The sequence below is a fragment of the Xiphophorus couchianus genome, chromosome 5 (genome assembly GCF_001444195.1).
Source record: "Xiphophorus couchianus chromosome 5, X_couchianus-1.0, whole genome shotgun sequence".
Taxonomy (NCBI): Eukaryota; Metazoa; Chordata; class Actinopteri; order Cyprinodontiformes; family Poeciliidae; genus Xiphophorus; species Xiphophorus couchianus.
Genome location: NC_040232.1, coordinates 7,506,685 through 7,525,604, shown reverse-complemented (window position 1 = coordinate 7,525,604; position 18,920 = coordinate 7,506,685). Strand labels below are relative to the sequence as shown.

General features: G+C 36.7%; 1 protein-coding gene across 2 annotated transcripts; it reads right to left on the bottom strand.

The window, feature by feature from the left end:
• Nucleotides 1–230: 230 nt before the first annotated feature.
• Nucleotides 231–17,366, bottom strand: sp2 (sp2 transcription factor). Of its 2 annotated transcripts, none has more exons than XM_028017379.1 (8): nucleotides 17,253–17,366; nucleotides 14,040–14,113; nucleotides 11,876–12,604; nucleotides 10,649–10,867; nucleotides 9,171–9,468; nucleotides 6,707–6,884; nucleotides 5,228–5,421; nucleotides 231–3,970 (listed from the first exon to the last, which is right to left on the bottom strand). In XM_028017379.1, the coding sequence occupies exons 1-8, from the start codon at nucleotides 17,296–17,298 to the stop codon at nucleotides 3,870–3,872; spliced, it is 1,839 nt and encodes a 612-aa protein (XP_027873180.1). In that variant the 5' UTR covers nucleotides 17,299–17,366; the 3' UTR covers nucleotides 231–3,869. The 2 variants fall into 2 exon arrangements, with proteins under 2 accessions (XP_027873180.1, XP_027873181.1); XM_028017380.1 differs by having other exon boundaries at nucleotides 11,876–12,601.
• Between the last annotated feature and the right edge of the window lie 1,554 nt (nucleotides 17,367–18,920).

Here is an 18,920-nt window from a genome sequence, read left to right as displayed (position 1 = left end):
TTTGTTGACCAAATTAAAACGTACATAAAATCCTCTACCTTTTTTCCTCCTTGTAACGTCACCGTTCCACTTGGGCCTCCAGCAGTACTTCAGCACATGCAATTAGGCAACTGATAATCACCATCTTAAAAGGTATTTAAAAAATAATAATAATTTAGCAAATACTATCATTAATTAGCCTTGATCACTTCTGTTGATTTCCCCCAAAACAAATGAACTGAAGCGTTTAGACTGGTTTGAGCACTTTTTATTGAGGTGACTGTAGAAAAGGAGCAAATGTGTGTTAGCACCTTTAATATTGATGATTATTTGCTGGTTCTTTGTGTCCTTCTGGCAAACACACACAAAGCGGCTGAAGAACATTATGTTAGGTTTGAAGAAGAATTGCTTCATTTACAGAAATTGAGCACCAGAAATGCCATAATTTAGAAAAAAAAGTATTATATTTAATTACAATCAGCAATAATTTTGTACAAAATTTGGAACCTAGGGGTTTATAATCAGTGCTCGTGACATTACATAACATAAGGTAGAAACACAAAGCCAGTTTTACAAAGGTTAACCAGGATTAGACAAAAAAAAAACAACAAAAACAGTTAAATACTGGGCGCAGCTGTCTAAGGCATCTCTCATTCAGTTAAAAAAATCTAAACAAATAATACAAAGCAGGAATGAATCTATACAATGTCACAATTTATATATATATATATATATATATTTAGATTTTATATATTTATATACTTTAACTTACAAACTGTACAAAGTTCTTTCCTTCCAACCGAATACCTATGTAACTTTTTTGATAGCCTACATTTACTGGTTCCAAAAAACACTATTTACATATTTATGAAAAACATAAATATTTTTTCCACCCACAAGTCTCCAGACAACTTTCAAAATATATTACAACAAATATTGGCCACCCGAAACTAAAGAAATCTGTCACCCTGTGTGAAATAACTGAACTTTAATGGCATACATTAAGCCAAAGGTTTGTAAACTGTGAACCAATCAATAAATATTAGGAACGGATCATCAATTTTAGGCTGCTGGAAGGAAGTCGGCACTTCCTGTTTTATCAAACACGGACCGCATGTAATCAGAGCAAAATCTTCTGTTAATTATGATTTGATTTATGGTGGAGAATAACAAAAATAAAAAGGAAAAAAAACAAACATTTTATTGCATATTGTGACTGATTGTCGCATAATAACAGATCCAATCATATAATCAAATTTACACAGAGTTCTTTAAGTTTTTAACAGCTTTATCAAACAATAAATAAACTGGCTATCATATGCGCTGGGCTTTTGGCCCCTTTCATTTCGTACAATTTCGTAACTTTTTTGTACCAGTCATGCGTCGACTTGTACCCACTTTGACAGCTGACGTTTTAAAGTAATTTTTGTTTAATCAGGAGTCGCAATCTGTCATATTTTATGAAAACCAACAGGCAAAATAAGATCAGAACCTGAATAAATGCAGGCGTACCCAGATCAAAACCTCAAATTCAGTTAAATCAAACATGGAATTCTGACATTTTAAGATCTCATCATGAAAAACAAGGAGAGATAAAAACATGCTGCGGTTTGTTTACAGGTGCAACGGGGATAAAATGTCGGCGTACTGGGAGGACAAATCAGTCGTTCACAGCTGTTTACAGATCAGTTTGATGATTATTTATTCTTCTAGTGTTGCTAAAAATCTGCTTCTCTAGTTTATAACAAAATCTTAAAGTAGAAAGTAAAGTAGAAAATTCACAACCTGTGCGGAATAAAGTCTAAAAGTCACCGGATTAACAAGAGAAAAAGTGATTTTACAGTACCGAACGTATCGAGATCTGATTCCTCAGCTGTAACCGTACCTGGATCCAACAGTGGAAACAAAATTAAAGTTCGAGTCATTTACTCATCATTTAATCTCTAATATTTTACATAAATTAAATTTTTTCAAACCTTTAAGGAAACTCAACATTTCAGAAGATGTAAGCTGAGTGAATGACGATTTTAAATTAATGGCTTGTCTTAAATTCCTTAATTAAACTCAATTTGATAAAGGTTTCTGTATTTTCAACATGTCTGACAATTTTCTAAATGCGTTTGGACAGATGAGTTATTTTATTCAGAGCTGCAAAAGTTTTTATGAATTTTGTGTCATTTCATAGTTTCACTCCTGTTGCTTCACATCTTGGGAATAAAACAGAGTTTTTGTTTTGTTTTAATGGTTTGATAGGTGATCAATACAAAAACATTTTACCGCCAGAGACGGGGAATAAATTTAGGCACAGTATTTCAATTTAAAGACAAATATATGCACGTTGTTTTTTTTTTCTTAAAATGGAATAAATTTGCTCCTTGTGACTCTCCGTGTTCTCGCTGTTACGGTCTTTCTCATTTAATTCAAAAGTCAAAAATACTTCATTGATCCAAGAGGGAATTTAAATAATAATAATAATTAAACAACATATTTTGATCTTAATTAGAGAAATCTTGTTATAACAACATATAAAACTAGTTTAATATGAAAAAGTTACTCATTTTAACAAAATGCTGCTCCTGTTTTGTTTTTCCTTCACTCTGGCAGTTAAACATTTTTTGTGGATCTGCAAATCACTTTAATAAACTTCTAAATCAGTTCAAACTGGGATCCTGGTAACTTTATCATTTCCATATCAGTTATATTTGATCCCAAATTAAATTTTTTTTTAATCTTAGACTGAATTAAAATGTTGATGTTGCTGCATTCAGGTCACTCTGAAGCAGCAGGTTGTAGCAATAACTGAACTGTTTCACTCACAGCGGCTCTACTGGCCTTTTTCTGTTAGGAGATTCATGTATATTTTAAATTAAACCAAAACTATCAAAATGAGAAAGTGTAATCCTCCATTCTGATTGCAAGTTATATTAATCCTGCAAGTTAAAAAAATCTCTATTAAGCCCAGGGTTGTCCAAAATGTGGTCCCCAGGCCATTTGTGGGCGTTGAAATGATTTTGATTGATCAAGAATGGTAAAAATTTGGCCAACAAAACAGAAAACAACTAAATTGTTTGTTTTTCTTTTAATAAGGAAACAATCTGAGGCCTTTTTATGTTTTGGATGTCTAAATATTGATAGATCTCATAAAAATTGTGTTTTATTATCGAGCCGGTAAAAAAAAAATTAAAATAAACTCATTTTTGCATCTTTAGTTTAATTAATTTTGATGCCTGCGAGTCACTTAAATTTGCCAGTTTTTACACAGGGACAAAATGTTTGGACACCAATGATTCAGCCAAGATCTAGTCAAGTTAATCAGTGTGTAAGATTTCATTAAAATGTTTATTATTATTATTATTATTATTATTATTAGTAGTAGTAGTAGTAATTGTAGTAACAGGAGACTGTTAGCTACCCTCATAAAATAGTGAATGTCAACTAAACGTATTGATTTTCCTAAAACGACAAAAATGATATGTTGAAAAGTGACCAAAACTTAAATAATATTCCACTGAGGTAACATTTATTTTGGGCAATTTAAAAAACATTTCTTGATTTTTGAGAGACAACGGAGACAGAAACCATCGCAGATTCCCCGTTAGCATGTTGATCTCTGAATCACTCTGTGGGTTGACGACACAGAATTAAACACCTGCAAGCCGCAGAATTAAAGCCGAGTTTCGCACCAGCAGAAAAATCTTTTAAAAATGGATTTAAACTGTAATTAATAGCTTTGTTGGATCAGCCTCAGGGGAGAATTTCTTTGTACATCAAGTCAGTGAGAGGAGATTTTTTGGGGGCTTCATCTGGGTTATTTCCCTTGTGTGAGTTGCACAGACTTCCTGACTCCTTCCTGTGGTAAAGTTCTGAGTGTTTTTGGTAAAAAAAACAACTCATAAGTTCTTGGTGTTTATGTGAGTTTTGTAATGCTTTGTCAGGTGGTCGCTCCTCATGAAGCGTTTCTTACACTGACTGCACTCGAAGCGTTTGTCTCCTGTGAAAAAAAAAGAAGCAAAGAAATGATGAGGACTGTATTTAAGCACAACTTAATAAGACATAAAACGTTTGACTGTCTGAAGTTAAATCAAACCAAACTTTTCTTCATTTAGGTCAGTTAGAACTATTAAAATTATTTCTATTTGCTAAATTATGAGAAAGAATGTGTCTGTAGAATCAGAAGTTCAGGTTATTTTTGTTACTGACATGTTTATCTGCATGGATGGATGTTTATCTGTGGTTGCCTGTGGGTTGGTTGTGTGAGAATTGTGATGTGCGACCATGCAGAAAGGATTGTTCGGATATTTTTAGGTTTATTCACATATTCGTTGTATTTTTTTTCCCTTCCGTCCTCACCAGCGTTTTGCACTTTTTACATTCAACATTTTGGTCACTATAAAGTCTAAGTGAAACTAATATCTTAGTCTGTCTGTGGGTAGAGTTCGCAGAAAGTGCTGAAACGATTAATTGTAATAAGTCGATTATTGAAATAATCGTCAACTAATTTAGTAATCGATTAATCATCAAGCGGAGTACAGACTGCTGAAAGAACACACTCAGAATGGTACTAAAGCCAAAACTGTTCAAATACATAAACATTTGCATAGAAGATAAAAAAAAATTATTTAAGGACAAAATAATCTTATTAGTGTATAAATAACAATATCTGTTTGACAAAAAATATACACATTTGGCATTTAATATGAGAAATAAATGTGTTCTACTTATAGCTCAACCAGTGGCATAGTTTTAGTTTCACCTGGTTCAAATTTTGTAAAATAAAATGTAAAAAAAGCATCATCTGATGTTCAGTTACTAATTGGTTAATTCAAACAATAATCAATAGATTAGTGCTACACTGTATTGATATTAAGTCAAGAGAAAGGCTGAGCTTTTCATGCGTTCAAGTATTTTTTTAGCTGCAGACGTCCTTTGTTACAAATGATCAAACATTCACTAGAGAAATGCTACGCTGTTGCATTTTAGACTATAAATGCTTTTTTCTTATTTAAAAAAGAAATGTATTTATTTGATTGCATTTTTTAATAAATTTCTAATATTGTATAAGCAAGGGTTAAATTAAATGTAAAATCTACAGAATGTGTCAATTTTTCCAATCCGATTAGTCGTCAGAATAATCAATTACTAAAACAACTGTTTCAGCCCAACATTTAACCCACTAGTTCGTCTTGAACCACTCTGTGCAGAACCAGCACAAATCCCTGAGGGATGCCTTCTTTCATGATGCGTTTACCTGTGTGCGTCCTCGCGTGCCTCTGCAGCTCGTCGCTGCGTGTGAAACGTTTCCCGCAGAAAACCCAGTTGCAGACGAAAGGCCTCTCCCCCGTGTGCAGCCGGACGTGGGCTCTGAGGAGCGACGTTTTCCTGAACGTCTTCTCGCAGCCAGCGACGTGGCAGATGTGTTTCCTCTTCCCCACTTCCCCGGGCCTGCAAAGCAAAGGTTAAAGGTGACTTATCACGCTTCCTTCAACAGGTTAGGATAGCTACAAAACATGTTCATTACATTTCTTAGCAAAAAGTTACTCTTAGATAATGAGATTTTAGTCCGCTCAGTTCTGCCTCTTGTTACTTTAAATCCAAATAAGCTGCTGCTGGCCACACCGCCCAACTCAACGTTTACACTCGCATGTGAAAACAGATTCACAATTATACAACCGTACATCTTTGAAAAGCAGAAGTGGAGCCTCCTGGACAACCAACAAAAATGCAGCAAGCCGTTTTTGTATGGTAAGTCAACAAAACACCCCTGGTCTTTTCCAGCAGCCATTGTGCAGTGCGTGCAGCAGTAAAACTGATCAAACGTGTTGGAGCTCTGATTGGGTTGCTAGTTTTGTTTTATTTTACCAGGATAATCAATTAATCAATCTAATTTACATTTCAGGAGGTGGTTCAAAGTGCTTTACATCATAAAAAAACAAAAATACAAAGTCCTGGAAGACACAACACAGTCAACAATTGAGAAAACCAGTACACAAGTGTCATCTTAGAAATCAAAATGTTGGTCTATTGTACAGAGCAGAAGGCAGTAAAACAAAACTGACCGAAGCTGCTGGAACTTTACTTGGGTTGCTAGGTAACGAGGCTGGTCTAGGCTGGGGTTGCTAGGTAACGGCGCAAGCTGGGTAGGTCTAATAGGATAATAAATTGTCACAGAAATTATAGTGATAAACAATAATATTGTTGTTTTAAGGCAATTTTCATGTAATATAATGGCAGAATAATGCAAGAACACATTCTCAAAGACAACAAATTTAAACTCTAATTAACATTTTTCACTGGAAATGGAAGACATTTTAATTATCTAAAATAAATACGTAAAACAACAAATAAAATGTATTATGAAGACTGTAAATAAAATTGAGGCTAGATGAGACCAATAAACCAGACTGAAAACTTTTGTCATCCAGATATTGGTAGAAAGAGAGAGACCAAATTTCATGTAAATGGAAATTATTGACTGATTGATTGTTAATTCATTATTGTGACAGGCCTATGGCTAAGCGTCTGTGCTGTTTTTAGAAGCAGTTGGGACTCAAATGGAAGAACAAAAACATGTAAAATGTGAATTTATCATAATAGTTCCACTTAAAGAAACATACCAAGTATCAACAGGATGTAAAACCTTTTTTCCAAACATATTTGTGACCAACTGAATTTGTCTCTGTAAAGTTATCCACTACATCAGCAGGTATTTGTCTGTTGCCGCGCTCACCTCTTGTCTGCATCTTTGCAGTTGGGGCATGTGCAGGCCATGCGACGTTTCTTCTCCCCTGGCTGACCCGGCAGCTCCAGCGTCAGCGTCTGGTCTACCTGGATGGTCGGCTGGCCCTGCGTTGCTGCCAGCTGCAGGCCTCCGCCATGCACCGTCTGCACCGTCAGGTGCTGTTGGCCTAATTAAAGCACATCAATGAATGATACGCAGCAGGATTACCGTATTTTCTGGACTATAGAGCACACCTCACTATAAGCCGCATCTACAAAGTTTAAAATAACATTTTTTTAAAAACTAGAAATTTACATATATAAGCCGCTGATATCGCCGCCGCGCTCGATTTTTCCTTAATAAATCTGCTATTACGGATGACAGTGAACCATGGATCCGTTCACGTCAAGCTTACGTGCAGCGGCTCTATTTCCCTCCTGTACCGCCAGATCGATAGCCTTCAACTTAAAAGCGCCGTCATATGAACTTCTTCGTGTTGTTTCCATGATGAGGGGATATGAGTTTGAAAAAATTTCTCCGCCATACCTGCTGCTAGCATGTGCTTGTTCTAAATGAAAATTAGCGCTTTCTTCTTTGATTTCTAATTTTGACTTCCAATGAGTCACTTCCTTGTTAAAGCGCCCCCTGGTCGTTGAAGAAAAAATCCACAGAAAAGCCGCACCGGGCCACAAGCCGCTTGGTTCAAAGCGTGGGGAAAAAGTAACGGCTTGTAGTCCGAAAAATACGATAAAAAAATGCTGACATGAAAGTCAGGAATGATTTTTTTTTCTTTACGTAAATGTACTCTAGGGCTGTAACTAACAATTATTTTTACGGTAGTTTAATTATCAATTATTCTGATTTATGAGACAAAAATTGGCACATTCTGCAGATTTTTAATTAAAGCATTTTTATACAATATTACAAATACATTAAAATAATTCCTTTTTGAAATGAAAAATTACATTTATTTTTGCCTAAAATAAAATAATGTAACAGTGTTTTTGTCTTTACGCAACACTTTAGTGCAGTTTTAACCTGTTTTTAAAAGTCCTGTATAAATACATTTGAATGCATAAATACATTAGTTTAGTGAACTCTAAAACATTTGCAGCATTTTTTTATTAACCAATTAAAAAATGGATAACAAAATGTGCTTAAGAGATTTACATAATTTGAAGCAGGCAAACTAAAACAATCCCTCAGGAGTTGATCAAGATTTTTTTTCAATCCACAATGTATATATTTTTGTACAATTTTGGTTTAAGTACTGCTCTAAATACTTTGTTCTTTCAGCAATATGCTTCTATTTGAGTCTTTATATTAGGGCTGAAACGATTCCTCGAGTGATTCGAGTACCTCGATTATTAAAATTCCTCGAGGAAAATTTATCTGCATCGAAGTTTCGTTAATTATATTTTATTATTTAGTGCACCGCGTTCCAGTCGGGTTATTACTTGCGTTGCGCGGAGCTCTCACTTCCGCCTGAGTTGTTGACGAAAGATAACTGTTAGCAGCATAACGTCCAAGTTTCAAGTTTGGCCTGGGAGGATTTTATTGATTTGTCATTTTTCGGGGGACCAATAAGCATCCTTAAAATGACTGGCGCGATGCCTGGAGTACGGCAGCTTTTCTCCTCCCGGAGCTGCTGCCTGGTGGTGGTTCAGCGCGAACAGCGGGGAAGAGCGCTGCAGGTGTGTTTATACAGGTGAGCTGATAGACTGAACACTGCTGCGCATTAGATAATTAATGTAAATGTAGCTTTACGGACAAACTGGAAAATAAATTTCATATCATTCTGGTCTCAACGAATGGGTGGCGGAGCTCATCATGGCGGCACGTAGCTGGTAGATGAGTTTGTGTGTGACAAACGGAGTCAAATCCCGTCGCTAACATGAACACAAAAGCTATAAATGTCTGGACAAGGTGAGAGTTCATCTATTAAACTGACTGAAGATGAATGCATAAACAAAAAGCTGGAGTACAGACATTTTTTATAAGCGTATTTGTGAGCCTGCCTCTTTTTTTTATTAAATTGAATATAATTTCAAATTCTTGTACAACTTTTCTTCAGGTTAACGTAGAAAGTGAGCTATTATTGTTACGAGTTAAATTTCTAAAGTATAGAAAGGTTATTGTTAGGGAAGCTCAACTGAGAAAAGTTGGACTGATGTTGATATGCGATAGTAATACTGCTGTTATGTTAGATTTACCAATGTTTTACTTTATCTTTATTTTATCCGATTACTCGATTAATCGATAGATTACTCGATTAGTAAAATATTTGTTTACTTTATACTCCAGTTAACAATTAATTAATTACCAAATTAGTTGGCCATTATTTCAATAATCAAGTTTATCTGTACAGCACATTTCAGCAACAAGGCAGTTCAAAAATGTAAAGTAACACCTTATTTTATCTGTGCTGTAAACTAACTTCTCAGTAATGAGAGCGAACGCCTCATCGTCTCACCTCCTGCGTTGGTGATGGTGACTGGAACCCCCTGGACCTGAACCCCGTTGATGCTGATCGTCTGCACTGCTTGCGCTGCAGAGGACAGTTGCGACGGACTGAATGTGATCATCCCTCCTGCTGGGGCGATCTTTGCCAGAGTGCGCTCCTTTCGCGCCCCGGCCTGCGTCCTCTTGCTGCCAGCAGGGGGCGATGTGGGGGGCGTGGGCGCAACAGAGGTGGTAGGGCTCGTCGTCTTTGAGCCTGGGTCTTGTAGTTGAACTGACTGCCACTCGCCTGAAGCTGTTTTGAAGAGGATCTAAGAAAAGAAAGAGTTAAAAATATTAAAATGAGAAATGCAGTGAGGCGATATACAGAGTTTTTCTCTTAAAGGGGCAGCATTATGTAATTTCCAGGCTCTCAGTGGATTTTTATAGCACAATCAAGTGTTTATGTTCCCTTCAGTTGCTATAGAAATGCTGTATAACTAAACATTAAAACTGGCCTCTGTCTCTTTAAGAAGCCCCTACTCTTTCCCATAAGTTATCACAGCAGCGTTTCTCCATTATGAAGTTTAATTTTATCTATGAATCATACTGTTCCAAAATATTTTATAGTATTAATATCTGACATGTTGAACATTGTCTTCCATAAAAACAAAATCAGTAGCGGTCACGAACTAAAAAGTTAGTTATGCTAACCCTAAAGCACAAATTTTAAATAATAGTCCCGCTAATGCTAAAGCACGACACCAACACAGCATTTAGCAGAAGCTAATGCTACAGCAAAACCTTCAAATTATATCTTATATATTATATTTTATAATGCCCTTAGATACTGTTTTATGTTTATATCTAACGTCTAATGTAATATGAGAACAGGAAATGGAAGCCGGGCGTAAACAGTCTTCATCCCCTTCAAAATAAGAGCATGGTATAATCATCTACTTGAAGTAATTCTTCACAGTCGATGTCCAACTTTATCCAACTGAAAGCTGAATGAAGTTTCAGCCAAGTAAATTAGCACTTTAATATTTACCTGAAAAAATTAATTCAGGGGAAGATAAGTGAGCTAAAATATTTTTTTACTTTTTCATTTTTTCACCTATTAGCGCATATAAAAGAAACATTACAGACTAACAAACAGAGGTATTGATCTACAAAATAACAGCCATAAGAGAACAAACAAAGAAAATAGGTACACATTAAAATGTATATATTTAGGACAAAAACACAGAACATAACCAGATGGTGTCACAACAAAAACAATCAAATTATTTAACATATAAAATATTTTAGAGTTAGCAAAAGCGCCAAAAGGCTAAACAAAAAATTTGCTCTGCTATTAGTGGATTAGCAGAAATGTGGCCACCAGTGGAAAACACGACACTTCAAGCAAAGCTGACAGAGCGTAAACATCTCCGATTGAAATATTGGTGCTGCTGCTGACTTCCTGTCAGTCTGTAGCGATACGGACTGACAGAAGGACTGAGACGATACCTGGGTTGATGTCGGTTCCGGTGGAGTCACCTGCAGACTCGGAGTGACAGGCTGTTTCTGTGGGACCGGAGGCAAAGTGGCAGACGCAGCTTTCACCACTTTCAAAGCCTGCTGGGGAATCTGGATCAACTGAGACTCTGCCTTGGGCTGAACCACCTGGACCTGCTGCACCATAGGTGGCTGCCCAGGACTCTGGACGATCAGCAAATTGTTTCCCGCCTTCACAAAAAGACAGGAAAGCTTATCGTTGGATGTCAACAACTTTAAATTATGCTTCCTTGAACAGGTTAGAATACGTCTATGGCTATACAAAGCATTTTCATTACAGTTTTCGAACAAAATTCTTCTTAGACAGTGAAATCTTAGCCCGATCAGTTCTACCCTTTCAGAATGAGCCGTTTTAAGGCCTCTTGTTACTTTAAACTCAAAATAAAGTTTATACTCACGCCTTTGGGAGGCGTGAGTATAAACTTTCCACGCCTCCCAAAGTTTACACTCACATGTAAAAATGGCTGCAAACAGATGTGCAATAGTAAAACCGTATGTCTTTGAAAAGCATAAGTGGAGCCTCCCGCACAAACAAAAAGAATGCAGTAAGTAGTTTCTGGACAGTAAGTCAACAACAAAAGTTTTGCATTTCCCAGCAGCCATTGTACTGTGCCACTCAAGCTTTGACAGCAATGCAAAAAACAAACAAGAAACAAAATACAAACATTGTTTTGAAAGATTGCCAGATGAACTCTTTGCCAAACAACCAGGTGAAGTGAGAACATTTTTAAGGTAGAATCATTTAGGCCTGTCACAATAACTAATTTTGCTGGACAATAACAGAAGTTATTGGATAAACAACAATGTTGTAGTTTTGAGCCCATTTTCAAGTAAAATAATATGCAAAAACATTCTCAAAGAGCAATAAACTTTAAATTATAATGGACATTTATCACTACAACTGGGATACATTTTAAATATTTAAAATAAATAAAATAACAGAAACAACAAATAAAATGAATAATGAAGTCTCCGTAAATAAAATTATCCTTCAAAAAAAGGGCTAGTTGAGACCAAAGCACCAGATTGAAGACTTTTGTCATCCAAATTTTGGTAAAAGAGAGAAAAGAGGAAAACGATACATCAAGCAAATGGAAATTATTGATATTGCTTTAATTGATCACGCAATTAATTCATTTATAGATTTATTGTGACAGGCCTAGACTGATTAAGTCTAACCTGTATTATGTTATCTCCGGCTTCAATCAAAATGGTCTCCATTTGCTCCGGTGGCGGCGAGGCGGCCTGAGTCGGCGGCAGTTCGGCTGGCAGAACCACTTTCTTCTTCCTCCCTCTTCGCCCCTTTCCAGGCATGGGAGGCGAGGAGGCCGTCTCCGTGACAACCGGAGACCCGCCCACTTCTCCGGTTGCAACGTTGAGAGGTAGAGTGAGTCCGGCGGGCAGCTGCATCAAGTTCGCAGCGGCGCTGTTTGGCTTCCGTACCTTCAGCGACGGTTTGATGGCCACGGTCTTCTGAGGCGTGACCGGAGTCGCCGCAGCGGCCGCCGGCATGGTCATGGGAGTGGTGATGATGGCCTGGTTGGTGCCTGGGATGAGCTGGATCTGACCGCCCTGCGGCATCACCTGGATCTGCGGCATCATCTGGTACTGGATGTTGGCGGGCCCGGCGGCGTTGGTGCGCGCAGGACTCTGCTGGATCGTAAGCACGATGGGACTGCCGGGAGCGGAGGGGCTCAAACCGGGCGGCAACTGGATCACATTGCCCTTCGCTGAGAGGAAACCCAGGTTTTTGGGCGGAGCCGGTGCAATGGGGGCGGGCTTTATGGGCTGAAGCCTGCGAGGCTGCGGCTGCGCTGGAGGAGAGGTGACGGGCGCCTGAGCGGCGGGAGGTCCGATTTTACTGCAAGTAGCAGCCAGAAGGGCCAGAGGAGACGGCTGTGTGTCCTGCTGTGAGAAAACAAGGAATAAAATCAATCTGATTTAATACATTTCATTATGAACTAGGGCTGGGCAGCATGGCTGGGAAATGTATTACGATATAAGGGTTTCACATCAGATGATTTCCATTGTTATTGATGAATTTTTTTGTTTTAAATATTCAAATTCAATTCATTTCAAATTTAAAAATACTTTATTGATTCCAAAGAGAAATTAAATGTTTTGAATTCTTTAAATTCTTCAAAGAATTATAAAATGATGGTTAACAGGAAAAATCCCTTGTAGCGATCTGTCTTTATAATAGAATAGAACAGAATATATGACATTTTGTCAAACTAATGATGTAACTTTTCCTGTTTTATCCACACCTTTCAGTTTGCAACATTATCTTTCTACTTTTAAGCAGTAATGAGGCACAGTGGAGAAACTTTAAACTGCTGCTGCTCCAGTTACTCACTAGATTGTTGCCAGGTAACCAAAGAATGAATGAGTTGCTAGGTAATCAAAGAGTGAGTTAGTTGATTCCACCAACTTTTTCTTTTCACTTTGTTTCAAACAAATAACATTATATGGAGGATCTTTAACACAATGACAAATATCACAATACTACAATAAAGATAAGAAAGAACCACAGGCATTGATAATATTGATATTAGTGTGTTGCAATCTGGAAAATAGAAAGTAAAAACAAAAGTTTAAATTTTTTATACATAAGTGGGTAAAATAAAACCATGTCTACCTTTCAGTCTGAGCAAATACTATTTTCTTAACAAAAAGTGTCCACAAATACTATTCAAATACATATAATGAAGGGTCTGTTACAGTAAAAAAAATATTAAAAAATGTAAAGAATATAACAAGGGATCTGCTTTGAGACAAAGTTAAATTTCTGAAGAAGGGCTATTGCTTTTACAAGTTTCTGATTATTTTTCAACAGAGGAAGAATATGTTTTTAAAATTATTAAATGAGGGGATTTATTTCACTCCATTTCATCCTGTGAACATAATATTGGCTAAATTTATTATATACATTTCATCCGAAGAAAAGGCTGAATTGTTAAAGATGAGATACATTAGCAAATTTTACAAAACAATGTTCTTTCCAATTTTTTCTGTAAGTAGTTTTTGGAAATCCAACCAAAATATCACAGGATGAGAACACTCCACAAATAAATGTTCAATACTTTCACCCTCCCACTGACAAACATGCCCACTTAGCTTAACTGTGAGAAGTTTAGCAGTTAAAGCCTTGCCCCTGCCTACATCTCCCAGAATGCAGTGCGGTTCTGGATCAGAGTTCAGTGAGAATGCTCTATAGAATGTAACGTCTGCTGATACTGATCACGTGTCTATCGCGATACGCATTGTTATTAATCTATTGTGCAGCCCTAACATGATAAGTATAATCATAATGCATGGAGTGGCAGCGTATGCAGTTACTTACTTGTGTAGAAGCAGTGGAGGGCTGAAGGTATTCACTTGGACTAACAGCAACAGTGGCCATACTGTCCTGTTGTTCTGGAAAACACAAAGCAGAGTCAGAAACAGGCTGCCTGCAGCAGGTATGGTTTGGCTGTTGATGAGCCAAACATGTGGACATCTAATGCACTCAGAAGAGAATAAAAACCCAAGTTATCCTGCTAATAGATGAAAAAATATCACATACTCACTGTGTGCCTGTCTGTTTTCACATTAACTTAATTATGTTTGCATTTAGACTATAATAAATGCAGACATTAAAGAACACTAGGCGTTTTGCACAGAGGTGGATAGAGTATGAGTAGCTGTACTTCAACATATTTTTACTGAAGTAAAACTTAAAAGTATCCGTTCAATAAACTACTCAAGTAAAAGTAAAAGAGTACTTGTTAAAAAGGCCACTCAAGTACTGAGTAACTGATGTAAACATTACTTTTAAAAGTTACATCCTCAAACAGACCAAAATAAGTTGGTATTTCAAAGATCAAACTGAAAATTACTCATACTTATACTTTTTAAAAATCAGGCAAAAGAATTGGTTTTCCATATCAATTCATTTGAAAATAAAACTTACAACATTTTAACAAACACTGCAGGTGTGTGTCCGTCTCTGGTGAATTTTTGAATAAAACATGTTTTTTTTGTCCATTCAGTGGGAAGAAAACCCATAAATTTTATTTAAGTAGCGATACTTGAAAATGAAATTACTCAAGTGAAAGAAAATGTACAAAGCATTCAGGTCCTTCGTGTCTCGAATATATTTGGTGACGCTTATTTGAACATTTATAAAGTAAAAAGTTGGTGCAGTCATTAAAAAACTAAGTTGTTTCATTACCAAAACAGCCAAATCAGCCAGAAGCAACTATTTTAATAAAACCTTGTGGAGTTGGACATCATTTTCATTTTTCCTTTAGTTTTATAGACTCTCTATCTGGGCTTTATGTGCTATGAAACCAATGCCTACAGATGTGAACAGTTTAATTAAAGTCGGCCTTCTATCACCTGAAGAGTATTTCCAGGATTAGAGGACTAATGTTTCTGCAAGATCTAGAAAAACTCATCCAGGATGTTTATCTTTATTTGAATTGATTACAGCAACAGGATCTTCACAGGTCTGACTAAAAAAAAAACAAACAATCCTCCAGCTGCAGCTGATCCAGAACGCTGCTGGTGGCGTTCTGACTAAAACCAGGAAGATGGAGCACATCACCCAGTTCTACAATCCCTACACTGTCTCCCGGTAGCTCAGAGAATAGACTTTAAAATACTGTTTATAAAATAGTTTATAAATCACTGAACGGCTTTGCACCACAATACATTAAAGATCTGCTGTTGTCATGGCAACCTTCCAGACCTCTCAGGTCTTCTGGTTCTGCATCTCCAGAACATGGAGAAGCAGCATTCAGCTTCTATGCACCACAAATCTGGAACAAACTTCCAGAAAACTGCAAAACAGCTTAAATAATGAGTTCCTTTAACTCTAGACTAAAAACCCAGCTGTTTGGAGTTACTTTTGAAACATTATAAATAGAAAGTTAACCAACATTTTTATGTGTATTGAAGATTTTAACGATGGCACTTGACAAAATGTTTGTTACTGGTTTTTACAATCAGTGACTGTATAACGTGTTTATGATGTTTTTATGTTTTCATCATGTAAAGCACTTTGAACTGCCTTGTTGTACAAATAAACTTGAATGATTGAATTATTTATCACAACCTTCACCAATGACATAGTAAATCACAGCAATATTAAAATTGATACTACATACTAAAATATTCATAACAAACGCAGCTTGCAAACCAAGATCCAGCAGTAGTGCTTCAACGGTTTCCACTGTGCATTTATATAAATACAGAACAACAAGTCTCAAGTCAACAAACAGTAGGTTTGTTGCTGTGTCTAGTGCATTTTTGGTTAAAATATGTTTGTTCCTTATTTAGTGAAGTTACTTCACAGTGCGTAGAGCAGCCAGAAATTTTACATAAGTAAGAGTAGCAAAACTTCTTAATTAAGTTGGTAGATCAGCCCGTTATCCTTAATTTTGGGAGATCGGTGTTCAGCTGATACTTACATGTGAAACCGATCTTATCCACCAATCTTATCTACTTTGGGAAAGGTCAAAAAGTCAATCTCTGTCCTTTTTTCCTCTGTTCCGAGAGGTTTGACTGACAGACCGGCCCACCTGGTCATGTCTGTATGTTTGCAGTTAACAATTGTCACCCCATCGTTGCCAACTCAGCAACTTTATTGCTATATTTGGCAACATTTCAGACAAAAGAAAAATAGTTTAGGCTAAAATCAGAATTGGCAGGTCAGGCTTTTTAAATTTCAGTGATTTCCCAGAAAACTGTAATTGGTGCACCTCTATTCTTAATATCTCTCTACTAAAAGTTTAAATTATGGTGCAGTAAAACTACTCTTAAAAGTATTGTTTTCCACAAAACATTACTTATATATATCTAAGTAGCTACTACCCACTTATGGTAAAATATATTGAAGTAGTGCTAATCTTGAGAACAATTTCTGGGTACTGTACCCACCTCTGTCAAGGTGTAGTAGGAAAAGACTAAACAGAAACCTCCAAGTTTTGTTTTACAGCAAATAACACCTGATTTCAGCATTCTTCATCTGATCATAACGCCACTTAAATAATTCTCAAAACTGAACAAAACCAAAAATATTAATAATAACACATTGTGGATTCAAAAGCGGCGCTTTCGCAAAGCCCAAGCAGCTGGGTTTAGTTTCCTCCGTACAAGCTGCTAGCGTTAGCAAGAAAGCGCCGAGCTAGCAGGCGGGTTTAGCATCCGTGCAACTTCCCCCTCCTGTAACACGAATTACAATTAAAACTGAACTAGCACAATCAAAATATCTAAATGATTTATTAGGATGAGGAGCAACTGAATGCGAAAAAATTGAGGACAAGTGAACCACCAGCTACACAGCAATGTTTAGCATTCGCAGCTAGCCAGTGAAACTCTTTGATAACGTTATAGAAAAAAATGCAGCCCTTTTCCGGAAGTTCGTGGCTCATTGTAGTGCATCGAACCAATCCAGTTCTGTTAAAACACGGCTATATGTGCATATAACACTCGGCGCTTTACTCCACAATAACAATACACTGTTTATGAAGTAGAATGTAATATAAACACCAATGTTTTCATTCCTACCCACCGCTCATGACGACATTCGCTCTCCACAGCCTTGAAGACCAAGACATGAAGGAATCCGCCCGCGCGGCTCCACCAATCAACGGTCAGCAACGGGTTGATGGACAGCCAAACAGACCAATCAGCTTTGTGGAATTTAGTGACTGAAAAGTACTGAACCACTCCTAAAAGGCTATTTCTGTACGTCCGACGGTTCAACCAATAGGATGTCGCCTTTGCGCTCAAGGGGGCGTTTCATAGAGGATAATCCAGTACCCTATTACAGCGAGATTACACGTTCACTGACATGGCTGGCGACCAATGTGATGTTGGAGGGGCAGTTCGGCCGAAGCAAGAATGAAAGAATGACAACCGTTTGGAGCAATTAACGTTAAGTTGCTCCTGTCTGTGCTGTTTAAATGAACTCAGAAGCAATCCTAAAGAGCAGACCGTTATACTTGACAACATAGTGTGCTTTTATGTAAAGTTGACATAAATTTAGGTAAAAGGTGTTCATATGCCATAACGTTAGCAGTGGCGCTCCAAGAAAATTTTAATAGGGGTGATCAGATCAATTTTAGGGTGGAACAATCAGACAATAAAACAATATAGACTGATAGATTTATGAGTACTGCTTGTCAGATTAAAAGCATTTTTAAAAATAACCATTAAAGAGGTATTGAACATATATTTTTATTAAACCCACATTTAGGTAATTTTAGTCTGGTGTAGTATTCTATTTTAAAGTTGACGTTTTCATTAACTGTAAGAGGAAAATAATCATAATTAACAGAATAGAGGCTTTCAAACATCCTTCTGAGCTTAATAAAATTATATAATGTAAGATAGTTTCTCAAATAAATGGGCTTATCAATGATATTCTAAATTATTGTGACTGTAAATAGATCTATTGTCATATCAACATTTCAGACCATCCAAATTTTAATTATCATTGATTGTACTTTGCATTCCAGTTTTTCTTTATTTTGCAACTAAAATGTAATATTTATTGCTTGTTTGATGTTTTATATACAAATACACTTGCTTTGCCATGTATTGATTGAAAAAGATGACTGTATAGTTTGTATGAACTAAATATAATATATTAAAGGCGGCTGAGTTCTTCCCTAAGGGGATTTCAGATGATAGGCCAACACAGAGTAGTGTGTAAAGGGACTACTAGACAAAAATGCTGGTAAGATTTTGTGTTTTTTCAGTGCGTATCTCTGAAAGTTAAATAATGCTTTTTAACATAAATTATCTTACTCCACAAGTCAAACTCTGTGAGCTGTCCTTGACTTTTCAATATTTCAGCGCCTGTCTCAGACTTTGAGATAGTATTGCTTCCTCTCAATGATGTCCAAGTGTTGTTTTTAAAACCCAGTCCTCCTGAAGATTAAAAGATTTGAAGAAATAAAACCCTTTGCCATGTTGGGATTGGTCACATGCCATGAACACGCAACATTTAATCTCCTGATGACATCACGATGGAGTGATTTCTGTGTGATCTCATTGCTAAGTCAGTGCAAAAGGAGGCAGAGAGAATGAGGGGATGACAGAGTAAGACACCAACCAGAACCATCAAAGAAGAAGTAGAAGAAGCCTAATTTTAAATTCAGCTCTACAAAGACCGATATCCTGGGTTCATTCCAGGGAGGAATGATGTTCTTCACCACTGCCTTTTGTTTTTGTT

What these genes read in the sequence shown, in the direction of transcription:
- sp2 (XM_028017379.1), bottom strand. Translation starts at nt 17,298, where the DNA reads ATGTCTTGGTCTTCAAGGCTGTGGAGAGCGAATGTCGTCATGAGCG. An exon ending in CCTCCACTGCTTCTACACAA is followed by an intron (nt 12,605 to 14,039) that starts GTAAGTAACTGC and finishes GTTTTCTCACAG; the next exon opens with CAGGACACACAGCCGTCTCC. An exon ending in CGGAACCGACATCAACCCAG is followed by an intron (nt 9,469 to 10,648) that starts GTATCGTCTCAG and finishes TTCTTTTCTTAG; the next exon opens with ATCCTCTTCAAAACAGCTTC.